The sequence below is a fragment of the Phoca vitulina genome, unplaced genomic scaffold (genome assembly GCF_004348235.1).
Source record: "Phoca vitulina isolate PV1807 unplaced genomic scaffold, GSC_HSeal_1.0 scaffold11, whole genome shotgun sequence".
NCBI lineage: Eukaryota > Metazoa > Chordata > Mammalia > Carnivora > Phocidae > Phoca > Phoca vitulina.
In genome coordinates, this window is record NW_022589714.1 from 37,154,663 (window position 1) to 37,170,109 (window position 15,447).

At 44.0% G+C, this 15,447-nt stretch overlaps 1 protein-coding gene across 2 annotated transcripts in view; it reads left to right on the forward strand.

The window, feature by feature from the left end:
- The window catches only part of RCAN2 (regulator of calcineurin 2), a 265,414-nt gene extending 262,258 nt beyond the window's left edge, over nucleotides 1-3,156 (forward strand). For both annotated transcript variants that reach the window (XM_032409713.1, XM_032409715.1), the window contains one exon: nucleotides 576-3,156. In XM_032409713.1, coding sequence (XP_032265604.1) covers nucleotides 576-736 — 161 coding nt within the window. In that variant the 3' untranslated portion in view covers nucleotides 737-3,156. The remainder of the gene's footprint in view (nucleotides 1-575) is intronic.
- The last annotated feature ends 12,291 nt before the right edge of the window (nucleotides 3,157-15,447 follow it).

The following is a 15,447-nucleotide window of genomic DNA, read 5'->3' on the forward strand; positions in this document are numbered from 1 at the left end:
AGCCAGTCAAGAAGGACAGGCTCTTGGAACTTGAAGGGACCTTGACAGTCATCTAACCCCCGTCACCCAGTAGCCACCGCAAATCCCGGACATGTGATGATCCTGCCTTAGTCCATCCTGGGGCAGCTCTTACTACAAAAGTGTGTGGCTGGAGGAGACTTCAGAGACTGCCCTGGGGAGAAGGTGAAGAAGTGAAGCTGTTGGCCCAAGGTCACTCAGCAATTAGCAACGATGATGGGAAACAGAAGAGAAACCGAGAACTAGCTGCCAGACCCACTCAGTCATCACCACGACCCCATGGGCTGTCGCTGTGACCGTGTTGAAGTTTACAGTTGAGGATGCTGAGGCTGCGAGAGAGTGAGTGGCCCGTTGCAGGTTGTCCGGTTGATAGGTGGTAGAGATACAGTGACCGAGCAGTCTCACTCCATTTTGCGATGCCCCGTGCCATTCCTGGATTACACCCGGGTTTCCTGAGACCCTGTAAAATGTTCTCCTTACTTCCAGAACAAACGTTGCCAAAGAATCTGCTTTGAGCTCCCTTCCCCTTTATCATCCCCCTTTTTCTTGCCTTTCAGGAGAGAAGTATGAGCTCCATGCAGGAACTGAGTCCACCCCAAGTGTCGTCGTGCACGTGTGCGACAGTGACATAGAGGAAGAAGAGGATCCAAAGACTTCCCCAAAGCCAAAAATCATCCAAACCCGGCGTCCCGGCCTGCCACCCTCCGTGTCCAACTGAGCGCACCGCTCCGCCTCAACGATAATATCTGTCTCCTCTTTATCATGCTTTCTTGCCCTCTGTTGTTTGTTTGTCGAAAAAAAAAATAATTGCCTTTCAATCCCTGGGTGTTTGGTTGTTTGAGATTCCTTCCTTGTAATCAAGCCTCTCGGACAAAAGGGCTAGGAAAAGGTGATAAGTTTCCTGATCATATCATACCCATCGAGTAATAATCCATTATTTAGAAGGTTCTAGGGAAAAAAGGTAGTATTTTCTTATTAAAGTATCAGCACAGCCTATATCTTCATTCTCCCATGTTGATCCAAGCCAGAGACATCAGTAACAAATAGCACTCGTGTTGTTTGTGATCTGTTTCAGTCCCAGTCCTGACGTGTGTGCATTGTTTCTTCCTGGCCACTTAAGTAGGACCATAAGTAAACTTGACTTTGACTGCATGAGATATCCCTATCTGGTCTCACTCAGTCCTCTGCATCCCAACATTCCCAGGACATGCATGATCACCAGCATTTATTTTCGTGATTCGAGGATATACTATAACTCACAGATTGTCAGCATCCAGCCATGTCCTATCTAGACTAGAAAAATTATCAGCATCATCCAGCTCAACAAGTCTGGGTATATCCACTATTTTGAGTCAATACTTCATAGCTCTATTAAAATTCCTGGAGGCAACACTGAGCTTGGCCCCAAAGATATTCCTCCGTAGATTTTGAACACCACTTCCGTAGAGTACTTTCCCAGACTCACGGGGGAGGCTTGTCCAGGGTGATAGAGACCGATTTCAGACAAACCTATTTATTACAGAAGTTTCATGGTGTCTGAATGATTGTTTTTTCTCTTTGTATATTTGTACAAATGTTTCAGCTGTGCTTTTAAAATCTGGATGTTTTTTATTTAGTGATTGTTTAGCTGCTTAAAAACATAATATGTGCATTGCTTATGAATGCATTCATATACTAATACAGATAATCTGATAATATTATGCTCTATTATGGATAATGCTGAATTTTGGAAGGGCACAAAACTTCTCATGCCAATATATAAATGATTAGCCAACATCTTTGCTATCAAGAACACTTGTTTTTAAATAAAGTGAAGAGGCAAGTGTCCGTCGTAGACAATTTGGATGAAGCTAGATCGCCAGAATGTAGCGGCCACTGAGTATTTGAAAAAGGAAAGGATGGTAGATCAACAAACGTATACCAATCCTACTCATGCAATGGCCATGTTGCTCAAAAACATTTGTTTTCGTCACATGTGATATTTCTATTTCTGTAGCCCGAAGTGCATTACCGAAGATACACCTATAAAACCATTACCTTCTGCTATATGTGCAAGGCCTCATCTCCTCCTGTACATTAATGAATTACTTTAGATGCAAATGCCAGTTACAAGGGAGTGGGGAAATACTTTCACTACCCAAGCCTCAGAAAAACACGCGAGAACAATAACACAGCCATCTTATGGAAGGATTGTTGTGGTTTTTGACTAAGGTGTATGTTAGTTTCATCAGAAACTTAAAACAGACTGATCACTCAGAAATTAAAAGTCCGTTCTACTGTGAATATAGCAATATCGTACTGGACACAGTACAGGTGAAACTGAGGACAGCGTTGCTTGTAAAACCCTGAGTTTCCATGAGAAGAAATGCAGGCTCCTTTTAAAAATAAAATCTGAGGAGTGTATAAAAAGCAAATGCTTTGACTTTACTTTGCTGTGGAGGTTTTTGGTTTTTCATTAGCAAATGAAAGATTAGACTTAAAAGTGGAGAATGCTGCCCTCTAGTGGAAGAAATATTTTCTGAGCTCTTGAGACTGATGGAGAACGGCCGCCTTCAGCCATTTTGTGCTGGACCTCTTCGCAGTCTTCTGGGGGTCATTTGACTTTTTAAGCTACTCAGAGTTTTCAGAACGCAGGTTCTAAAGAAATATGGATGAGGAATACATATTTGGAAATAATTTTTTAAGTGTTTTAAAGCAGATACCATCAGTCATTTCCAGCCAAATTTAGCCAAAGTTAAAATGACCATCCTGTGTAGTCACAAAATAAAAACACAGTGGAGTGGATGACCTAAGTGGTTAGTCTCGGTGAAATTTATTGCGACGTTTCCATGTTAATCTGTCTCAGGTTAAGTAGTTCTTTCATTAGGTTGGGTTTGGGGAGAGGGAAAGAGGAACTTTTCCCAGGAGAGCGGTAAGAAACGGGGAGCCCTTGGTTTCAGGGGGCCCTCTCTGCACTGTGAAAGTCAGAATTGCCTCAGCATTTCCATGACGCACCTTATGCAAACCTCTTTAGCACTACTTTCAGTTTGAAAAGTTTAAATATGGAGGGGAAGGGGGAGATTTCCACCAACTGAATCATTTGTGCACGTGTATAGCTCAAAGAGCTTAGACTTCAAATATACCTGGTGAATGACTCTTTGTCCGTGTAGTGTAATTTCTGTGTTGTCCGTCTGAGCTATTTTTGAGTGGTAATTGTGGAAGAGTGCAATTCGGCCTATAGTCTTTCTAAAAAGTTACCAACAGATGGGATTAACTCAGCTGAGTGCTTACTGAAAGGAGCAGAGGGGGAAGCTGGTTGGCAACCGTCTCACGAAGGAACGGGAATTTGAGCAAGGCCTGAAGGGATGGGTTGGGCTCTCATAAGGGGAACTATTTTATTGTCATGCGTCAACCATCTTTGTCCAAGGGCCATTTCAAATGTACAAAGGACCCTCTTTAAACGTCGCTCCCACACTATTCTTTTTTAAAACACTAGAAGAGACCCAAAGTAGGAAATATTTTATTATGGAGAACACAAAAAGCACTATCATAAGATAAAAGATGGGCACATTGTATTTCATGAAGAGCATCTGTTTATCAAATTATATCATTAGGAGAGTGAAAAGGAAAGTCTCAGACTGGGGAAGATATTTGCAATATATATAGTTCTTAAATAACTCCTAACCAAAACATAAGATGAACTCCTACAAATCAATAAGACAAAGACAGACAATCCGTCTTTTGAAAATGGCCAAAATGTTTAAATAGGGACTCCACATAACATAGGCAACTCACGCATACACACATATACCTGAAATACCCATATGACCCATACACATTAAAAAAAGTATTCAGCCTCATTTTGCATCAGAGAAATGCAAATCAAAACCCAAGGAGGTATACCACATGCCTATCAGAATGGTAAACGTTGAGTGTGGGGAAGTACGAAGTGCTGGTGACAATATGGAGCAAGACGGAGTAAACCAGTACCGCCACCTGGGAGCACTGTGTCGTGGTGTCTATGAAGGCCAAACATATGCCTATCTGGGAGCAGTTCCCCAGCAGATAGGAGTTCTCGTGTCCACCAAAATACCTGTACAGTGATGTCCCCAAGATCACTGCTTACAACAGCCATTAACTGGATACAACCCAAGTGTCCTTCAACTCTAGAATGAATCAATAAACTGGTACATTCACACAAAGGAATATCGCAAAGCGATTCCTGAGACCAGCAAAGAAAGATAGGCATGAAAGAATACATGAGGTATGACTCCACTTATGATATTCAGAAACAGTCAAAAGTGACCTACACTGATAGAAATTATAATAGCGGTTACCTTTTGGAAGGCATTGACTGAGAGGGGACACCTGCCAACCTCCCCACAAGGGAAGCTATAGACAAACGTTCCATCTAGATCTCCATGGATGGATACATATGTAAAAGTCATTTAAAATGTGCACAATATACTGCATGTAATTATACCTCAACCACCATGAGAACAGGAGGAAGGAGCCATTAGTTGCAAAAAGGGTTTGGAATGTCCTCAGCCTAAAACACATCTCATCCATCCTATGTGTCTGGGATACTTCTACATATACAGAGCCTTCCATTAAAATCTATAAGTATTTTGTAAAATAGGAAGCATAGGACTTAAGCTCTGGGTGGGAGACAAATATTTCCCAAAGAACTACTGTGACCTGACACTGGGAATGGTGGTGACCATGGCCCTGCCGATTTAGGAAGGAGGGTCTAGTGTGGGAAAGAGATAATAAACAAAGAAATAAGCAAATAAATTACAAGTTCTGAGAGGCACACACAGTGAGGAAAAGCAAGAGCACACTACAAGGACAGAGAATATAAGTGGAAGATCAGGGTCAGGGACGGCCTTTGACCTTGAAGCTGACCTGTAGAAGCAATGTGCCATTGAAGGGCGAGAAGAACATTCTAGGCAGCAGGGGTGGAGGCTGTGGATTTGGAAAGTCCTCCTCATGTTGGAGGGACCTGCAGGGGGTCATCAGCATGGCGGGGTACAGAGAATGGGCTTGAGCATGCCCCAAATGAGGTGGGGAAAGGGGGCAGGGCCTGGGCTATCTGCAACTTGGCAGGCCAAGCCAGGGGGTTTGGGATTCATTTTAAGCACAAGAGAAGGGTTTTCAGCTGGGGAATATGTGACTAAATCCATCTTGTGGGTCATTCTGCTCTGGGAGAAGCTTCCTAACACAAGGCAACAGCCCTAAATGTCCAGATACTCTAGTGTGAGGACCCCCCAATGTCCACTTTAGGCTTGAAGAGAGATGGCTTTGAAGAGCTGTGTTCATCATCACTGTGGTCTGATCAGCCAAGTGAATTCTCAGCAACCAACCTCAATATGCAGTACCTTCCATGGTTCTAAAAAAGTTTGGGTTTTTTTTCCTACCCCTACCCAGATCATCTAGAAGGCCATGGGACAGGAAAGGGGGAACAGAACGAGTGATAAAGAACGATAAGTCAGTGTTTGAGGAAAACATTCATTTAGCTGCTGGTACAGAGTGTCCCTGCCAGGAGCCACCATGCAGAGCATCACTGAACACTTGGCAGGCTTTCCCCTCAAATTTATGTAATCTGAGAAAGGGGAACATTTCAAGCAAAAGTTTTCTGTCAAACTCATTCATCTGCTCCTTTTAAAGACAGTCTAATGTTATTGGAGATGATTCAGGAGTTTATGTTTCTAAAAAGAAGTTATATCCAAGGTTAACTCTGGGTGTGTGTGTGTGTGTGTGTGTGTGTGTACCCAAGCGCATTTGATATAAGTTGGAAAGAGAAAACCCAGAATGGGCTGAAATGGCTGAAATACTTCATGCTGACAACTTGCACACACAATACCTCCTTGGCTCTTTTGCATGATTTTCTCTTCCCACCCCATAATTGACCTTGAAGACTCTTAGGGCTGGGCAGGAGTGTGGGGCCTCCTTGGTTGGTTGCAATCATTAATGAAATCATTATCATTTCACAAACAGACTTTGCATTTGCCTATGGGGTCATTTCCTCTTGAAGCAAGGTTGTAGCTGTTTTTATAAAAATGCTGCCAAGCTCAGCACCGGATAGCCTGCATGATGTGCATGATGTGCCGCAGCGAGTGGGTGCTGTGGTCTGAGTCACGGCTCTGCCTTCAGAGCGGAGGCACTTGTGCCCCTGGATGCCGGGGGGTTGGTGGCTCACAACCCTCCGCTGAGTGGCCAGGCACTGCACTCCCCCCAACCCCACAGTCACACGCCCTGCCCCAGGGACAATGTGCATGCAGTGACCAGTCATGGGGGAGTAAGAACGCCCCATCCTATGGCTCTGAAGGGCCACCCCAGCTCCAGATACACCCGTGGGCTCACCTGAGGTCTCTGCATCTCCAGTCAACTCTCCCCTCTGCCTAAACATATGTCTGCACTTCACCGCTGGTGTGGACACTGTGGCTCCCCAGCAAACAGCCCGCATGCACCTCTCCCTCTCAGAGTCCGTGCATTCTCTCCATTTCTTCGAGCTGTCTAGAATTGTACCACCTTTCTCCAACCGGGCCATTGCCCGTGTATGCCTAACAGGGGTTAGTCGTTTTTCCAAAGCAACACAGCAAAGTTCCACTCCGCGCTTTCTTTCTGTTGTTCCGCTGCGTTCAGGCGGCGGGGAATAGAAGCGCGAGTCCCATGGTGAGAATGGAGGGCTTCTCCCAGTCACCCCCATGGTGTGACAAGGACAGCAAATACTGTTCAGCTGTTGTCAGAGACCCTTATGAAAAACACGGGGGTCTGTGGCAAGGAGAGGAGGACCCCGATTCTGACCTGTGTGCCTCGTACATGAGAAGGAGATAGAGATTGTGTATATGACATTAGGTAAGTTTACTAAAGTCCCTAAACCTGTTTTCTCTCCTATAAAATGGGTATAAAACCCCACCTTGGTTATGAGGACTTAAAAAGGCAACACTAGTAACAGTAACAATTATAACTCATGACTAAATTCACAGATTTTGGTGCCACATGATCTGGGTGTAAACCCCAACTCTGCCACCTAGCAAACTTGTGGTCTTCTGCAAGGTTCTTAAGCTAAGTCTTGGTTTGCACGTGTGCTAAGAGGGCAGGATATTAGTACCCACCTCACAGAGGGACAGGAATTAAACGAGAAAACACACCAAGGCTGGGCACATAGGAAGTCCCCGGCCAATACTTCCCAGGCATCAGTCCTCACATGGAGCACTTGACCTTCATAGTCTCACATGTTCTTCAAGGTGGTGCTCTCATTGCTCCCATTTTTCATAAAAAACAGTCAGTTTATCGAGTGCTTACTCTGCAGCAGGTGCTCTTCTAACATTTTTACATTCTAGGAGGAAGGTACTGATGTCCCGTTTTACATGGGAGGCAACCAAAACCTGGAAGTGTTACGTCCTACATACTCAAAGGGTGTTCCCTGCACTGCCCACAGCTGCACTGGCTTCCCCAGAAGCTGGTGAGAGATGCAGAGTCTCAGCCCCACCGAGATCTACTGAATCAGAATCTGCATTTTAACGAGATCCTCCCTCCCGTGATTCCCATTCACTTTACAGTTTAAACAGCACCCCAGATCAAGGGCCAAATCAAATCCACGGCCAAGCTAGGACGGTAGAGCAGACACTAAACTTCTTCAACGTGTAGGGTGCTCACCAAAGAAAGTGCCCCAGGTATATAAATCCCCTTCCCCCCGTAATTATTTATTTGGCCAAGCTGCTTTCTCTCAACCTATCCACACGCCATCCTTTGCATTTTGCTGACCTTGGTGTTTTGGCTAAAATACCCAGGTGTCGCTGCCATGCTCCAGGCTCAGATAAAGTTTTGCCAATGGCCATTCCAATGATTTCCAGTAAATGTGCTTCTGAATAAGTTCCAGTGTGATTTCCAGAAAGGAAGTCGTACCCTAGGGCCACACCAGAGTTCTGGGAAACAGCCACTCCAATAACAGGATGGTCTCAGGCAAGCAGGCCGGTACTACATATCCTGGGCTACCCCAAAACTAAAGTCATCTCCACTAATCAGGGTATGTGAACCACCTAGAAAACCGCTGTCTTTATTCTTATTCTCAGATACCACGCGAGGAATATGGGAAGCCATGTTAGGATACAGTGCCGACCCTCATGAACTGGGACCAAGATTGATACGTTACCATTAACTAAAGTTCATAGGCAATCAATTTATCCAGAGAAGAGTTGTCCAACCTCCTGCCTAGAGGGTTGAGGTCTGGCGACCTGTATTCTGGGAGCCAACAGAGAGGCAGCCGTCCAGCCTGTGGCCTGTTCTCAGTGCAGAGGCTCACCACTCCCACCACCACAGGCCTCTAGCTGTACTCACTCTCCCTGATACCCAAGTGTTTCTAGTAGACTCTCCCCAGGGAGTCTGGCCTCGAGGGAGTCTGAAAAAAGGAAAAGCCACAACAGAAAACACCCAATTATATCACCAGAGGAAGTAGGAATCTTTATAATAGAGCCCAAAATGACCATAGTCTATCAAATGAAATCCTGTGCCTGAAATCTTAGGCAGGGAGGCTGAGTGAGGATTCTAACTGCCTGTTAGTTATTACATGTTTCAAATAATCTTCCTTTTTTCTAACCTACCTGCACCCCCACTTTCAGAGGGACCTGGGGCTTCATATGACTGAGGTCCTTCCCCATGCACCAGCCCCAGGCTGCCTCCAGCACCTACTGAGAGTTTAGCTCTCTCTAGTCTGGGAAGTGAGCAGCCATGCTTTCTTCAGCTGTCTAGCTTCCAAAATGTTGTTGCTCTTCTCCTTTCCCATCCCCCTTGTCCTCATGGGCTTATAACTATCTTTTTTTTTTTTTTCCATCAAGATTTTGAAGAAAGTAAAAATGAACTCGCGAGTTTAATTCACCACGTGTAGCCAGAAATTGGAGTGACTGTCTTTTGTAGGCATCTTTTTGACCAAAAGACTTTGCTATTCCTTAGACTGCCAAGGGCTCAGAGGCGTGGAGTCCTCTCGAAAGGAACATTCTAGTCCATAGTCTTTCATACCCTTTCACCATGCGGGATTACAGAATGTCTAAAAATGGGACTGGAAGCTCTCCTATCTATTGGATATGTCACAATGAGAAATGTGTCACCAAGTAACCTGAGTGAAGCCAGAGAAGAAAGAAGCAAATGTTTTAAACCTCCCTCAGTTTCCCACAGACGGTAACAGTGCTAAACAAAAGTTTCCTAACAGCCTGTGCTTTTCCCAAGGCCTTACACATGATTTCCTTCAGGGCCGACGATCTCCCCTTGCTTGCAGAAGTGCATTATCTCTTTTTCGTTGTTCTGTGACAATTCCTAATACCTAAATGTACCTTCTTCTGGCCTTTAGCTGGACCACTGCAATCTGTGTGATGGCGCTAACTCGAAAGATAGCATAAAGGAAAAGAGACCAAAGACAAGTTAGCACCAGCTCTGCCCACTGGAGGAACAATAAGGAACATGGATTGACTACTTTGTTCCTGGTCCTGTCCTTTATATACTTTTCCTCATTTACGCCTCATGACAGACTACAAAGTTGATCCTTCTTATTCCTCCACTTTGCAGGTGAGGAAGGCTGGATTCGCAAAGTGCTCGTCTTCAAGCTCACATGGTCTGGGTGTGAAGCCCACAGTTTGAAACAAGACACGGTGCTCCACTCCTGTAGGAGGTGTGCTTCTGAGGCAGCTACGGCCCCTAACCCATACAGCCTCATTGTACCTTCAGCTTGGTAAAGCGCCCTCATGCGTGCTGTATTATTTGACCTCACTGAACGCCCACAGGAAGCGAGCCAATGCCATGGGTGGAATACCCTACATTAAATAGCAGAGACAACGCAAAGCATGAAATCTCTAGGGAGAATGGCAGCAGTGCCCAGGTGTTACCGTCACTCCTGTTCTTGGATCTGCTCTAGCCCCCCTCTGGGTTGGCTACCAGCTCAGCGATTTCCAGGAGAGCACGCAGCCTTGCTTTGTGTCTAATGAACATTGTTTTTGGTCCCAGAAGGAGGCTGACTTTTCCAGGAGGGGCAGGCTCAAGTAAGGAGAGCTCAGATCCTTGTTCCTTCTCCCCGTCATTCTTTCCTGCTAAAATTGGACAGTGGAAGTTGATGTTGTGTCCGGTGATTCATAGATCCAGGAGCAGAAAGAAACATGAAAAAGGCTGGGGATCAGTCTCCTATGCTTGGACAGGATTGTATCTGATTTATTCAGGGCCCATGGGAAGCTAGCCAAGTCATCAAACCTGAGGAAAGTCATAACAAAGTAAGTGGGACTTTGCAAAAATGCAAAGATGTAAAATGTGAGTCATGTTATTTCAAGATTAATGAGTGACTGGGCAAGTCTGAGCAGCCGGCCAGCTTTGGGCTCTGGAGGTCTGGCCATGATTCCATCTCCTAGTGATTGTCCTCATTAGCTTAAATATCAGTAGGGAAAATTCTGGGTTTTGTGGGCTGTCTGAGATTCCCAGGACAGCAGCGAAGATTCAAGGGACCTCACTGTAGATGTTGGCCCAGTATGAGATAAGGTGAGGTGGATCCCAAGAATATGGAGACCCTCCGACCCCTTGCCTGCCTCTGGAGATAGGTTGCCCACCAGGCCCCGCCAGGCCCTTCCATCCCTTCCTTGTCCTCCTTTTTCCCCTTCCTGAACCTTTAAAGATAAACATTTGAACCTGCTCCTATTTGTGTATAAGAGTATAGCTGAAGATGGGAGCCCATCACCAAAGGCTCGTTTTGTATTTTCTCAGCTGCCTTATAGTAGAGTTTTATACTAGTGAGTTTTTAGGCATTTCTTGAGCTTACCTGAGCTACTTCCATCGATCCTTAAAGAGCTCTGCCATAAAGAAATCTCTACCATTAGCTAGCAGGTATCCTTTGTGTTTTATATAGGATTGTATTCTCTTATTAGTCCAAGGGAAGAAAACCGATCTTTTCGATAGTTCGGTTATGTATATTATAATTGTGTGGTTACATAACTGCTTCCTCTGCTGACCACATCCCTCAGTAAGCACATGACAAGTGCCTTGAGAGCAAGGGTAAGTGCCTTATGCTGCTTAGCTTGACCTAGAACACCTAGTCCTGTGCTGAGCATCTATTAAGTGCTCAATAAGTCTTTGGTGAGTAAAATGGGTAAATAAATCAGATGATTTAAAATCCCAATGATATATACAAATCATAACAAAACTGAAAAAAAAAAAAATAAACCTTCACACAAGATTACAAGAAAACTGTCCATGAAAAAATAAATACCTGGCTACTTGACCTATTCTCATAGACTTCTTCAATTGCAATCTCAATTTGATGGAAGAAAACAAGGCCATCATTCATTCACTCGACAAATAATTTATTGAGGACTTACTATGCTCCAGGCACTGAAATAGGCCTTTGAAAAACGAGACATCTTGCTGGAAAAGACAATCCAAGTTCCTGCCTGAACTGAGCTTACTTTTATAGCGGTTAGTGGTTGGAAAGTGTTATGGATTGAATTGTGTCCCCCAAAATCCATATGTTGAAGCCCTAACACCCAATGTGACTGTATTTGGAGATAGGACCTTCAGGGAGTTAGTTAATATTAAATGAGTTCATAAGTGTGGGGCTCTAATCTGATAGGATTGGTATCCTTATAACAAGAAGAAGAGACAACAGAGATCTCTCTCTGCTGAGAAAATAAATTTCTGTGTTTGAGCCACGCAACCTGTGGTATTTTGGTACAGCAGCCCGAGCAGACCAATACGAAGAGTGTCAGTGTAAGAAGAGAGGAGAGGAGAAAGGCAAGAAAGGAAATTGCTTACAGAACAGAATGATTTTGATCATGAATTAAAGTTTTTGTCATTTATTTAATATGTTAAGATCACTACTATTTTTAGGGATTCCAGGAAAGGAAAATCTACAACTTCCCTTGATAATCCCCTTGAAGATTACTTAGCTTTCTCAACCCTGTCTAAAGCCTTCCACTGCATGGTTATGTTTAATGTTTATCTACCTCCTGAGGCTCATAGCCTACTCCCAAAGCAAGTCTCGGCCTGGTTCACATGCAGCTTCCGCAGCTCAGAGTCTGGCCTAAATATAGCTGCATCCCTCCCAGGGTTTTCTCATTTCTCCTGGGAACCAAATTCTTTGATTCTCAGTTCTGGTTTTAATTGGCCAACTGGGTAATTTATTTCCACATATAAGCCATCTCTTTGCAGTATTTCTGAATCACCAAAGAGAGTCTACCTTCTCTTGGCTCTTGGAATTAGGTAAGCATATACCTCAGCTAAATGCTGCATGGGCCTGGTCTCCGCTCACACAGCTAAACTTGGGGTGTTTACATCTATATCTATTGCCACTTAATAAATGACCACAAAGTTAGCAGTTTAAACAACACAGACTTACTGTCTCTGTGTTTGTGGGTCAGGGAGGCAGCCTAGCTGGGTCCTCTACTTCTGGTCTCTCACAGACTGCATCAAGTTATTGACAGGACTGGGCTCTTATCTGAAAGTTTGACTGGGGAAGGATCCACTTTCCAGCTCACTCAGATTGTTGGCAGAATTCTGTTCCTTACAGGCTGCTGGACTGAGGGCTTTGGGTTCCTGACAGCTGTTGGCCAAGCCCACTCTCACTTCCTTGCCACGTGGTCCTCTTCAACATGTTCATTACTTCAGCAAAGCATGAGAGCCAAGAGGGCACATAGAATCTGTCAGCAAGACAGAAGTTACAATCACTTGTAATTTAATCATGGAAATGACATCTCATCACCTTTGCCATTGTCCTATTGATCAGAAACAAGTCACTAGGTCTAAACCACTCAAGGCAGTTGTGGGTTGATTACATGAAAATGTGAGTAGTAGGAGAGAGGCATCACCAAGGGCCATCTTAGAAGCTACCCACCACAGTGTTGGTGAGCAGAAAATAAGCCACTGTGATCTCTCAGTCATCTCTACGTTTCTCCTGCATCCTTAGAAGAACTATTTACCTCCCTGTTTCTTAAGAAAAGGAAGTCTAGGAAGGTGATATTGGTTTCACTGTGATCATCAACCTCTTAGAACTCAGAAATTCTACCTATGCGATTACTCCTGCACTCCTTACATCCATTACCGTTGGCCACTTGGCTGACTGACAGGCACCACCTATTAAATGCATCCTGGACAGAACTTACATAATGTCTGCCAAAAACTACTCTTTGTCTCCCAGGAGACAGACCATCCTATAGCAGTTTCTCAAGCCAGAAACTATAAAGTTACCCCTGACTCCTTCCTTTCTCTCTCTCACTGCCTTCGTGGAGTAAAATATTAAACAAGTAGTTGGATGAAGTATGATAAGTTATGTGGCACAGGACCTACATGGCAATAGGGGTAGTTATTTGGTGATACTGGTGCAACAAGGGGATCCCATTGTGATTTGGGTAAATTAATTTACCTCTCTAAGGTCTAGTTTTTTTAACTAAAAAAACGTGGGTAATAATAGGAGACATACGTCAGAGTTGTGAGGATAAAATGAGATGACGTCTGTAAAAAGTTTAGCATATTATCTTACATCTTATGAGGCCTCAGTATATGTTTGTGGCTGTCCAGCGATTAGGGAACCACACTATGGCCATCTTCATTTGCTCACTACCTCAACAGTCTCTTCTCAAAACCTCCCCTTTAGAAGCTAAGAAACTGATAAGAAACTAAATACACATTTTCCCAACCCCTTGTGTAGCTGCGGATGCCTGAGGACACAGTTCTTAGAAATGTTTTGTTCTTCTGATAAGAACCTCTTCCTTCCTTAAACATGGATTGGTGTCTGCAGTTTCAGCAGCCATTTGCATCCATGAGATAACAAGCATGTGGTTGAAGAGCCACACACTAAGGATGGGGGAGGACCCAGAGATTGTGTCTCTGATGACGTTGTCCAACGGCAGAGCCGAAGCCAACATCCAGCTGCCTTCAAGCCTCTTGTCATCGAAGGAAAAGAAACCTCTGAATGGGAAAGCCACTGTCGGTCAGGCATTCTGTAATTTGCGATTGAAAACTCTCCTCACAGGTACATGTTTCAATACACTGCAACTCAAATAGCTGAAATTTTAAGCCAGAAAGTTGGACGAAGGTCACAATCTCCAGCAATTTTGAAATTCTATCTTTTTCCACATTAGGCAGCTTCTCACAGATGGTATAAACACAGGAAAATAGTGTGAACTTTATAACCTGCTCTATTTGTTCTTCTCATTATTAATTTATTACATATATTTAAAAATTATATTCCTGACAGTGAAAGAGTTCTAATATTATGTCAAAGAAGCAGCAAAGAGAAAAGGCATGAGCAGAAAAAAGAGGCAGAACGTCTGAGACAACAAACAAAAGAGGAAGAAGAAAAGTATATTGATATAACCATAGACAGCATCAGCCCTTAATTTCCCAAGTTTTTAGAGAATTGATCTTAGATTTTGCCTCCAAGGGTATATTCATTATGAGACTTTCCCCTCATTTTATCTCTTCCTGAGAAGTCTCAAGAGTGGCATTTTGGGATCATGAAAGACATATATATATACAGTTATCAGATGGGCAATATGAGAAGTAGATTTGTGCCTAACTCGTGTAAATTCAGGACCCAATGAGGACTTGCCTGCTGCTGCAAAATATCTCATCCTCAGTCTTGCCTAGAAATGTTAATACCTGGCTGAAAATGCTGCCAGGAGAATTCCTGCAGTGCAGCTGACCCACCAGAGAGACTGGTTCTAGAATCTCAGTGACCACTGGCTATGAAACGCTTGAAATGTGGCCAGTGCCCCACGTTGAAATGAAAATATTTGGTATACATTTTAGAACATAGAATAAAACATGTTCTAAAATTAATTTAATCTGTGTCCTTTATTTTAATATGGTCACTAGAAAATTTTAATTTCTCCATGTGCCTCTTGCTACATTTTTATGAAAGTCCTGCTCTCAACATGCCTCTCATAAGAACAGTGACCCAACTTCATTTACCAGATTGAAAGAATTGAGCTCCCAATGGACTAGCCACTGGGTGTGGACATTTCCATGTGCAGGGCAGATAGGGCTAAGCAGAAGTGGGTATGATTCTGAAAAATGGGGAGCATGCTTAATTAGGTCTATGAGAGGCTGGGGAGTGTGGAGGAAAAAGGAAAATCCTTGTGATAGTTGGCTGCAAAATTTTGTTCAGGCCATGGTACAATCCCACCCAGGGCTCATTCCATCCACCTTGGGCTGTTCTCTGCTTCTTGTACTATCTGTCCACCTTGGTCACCTTCCCAGGGATGTTTGGTCTCCATGACCTATTTCACATAGCTGCTTCTTCCAGTACCTTCCATGCCTGCCAGCATGATGGATTTCAATGCCCTGAGACCACTGCTATGGAATTCTAGTTGCAAAGTAAGCAAATGGAGCCAAAGTGATAAATGTTTTGCTGCACAGCAGAGATCCAGGCAGTTAACTCAGACACAGAACTGCTGAACTATTCTTGAAATGAGCTAC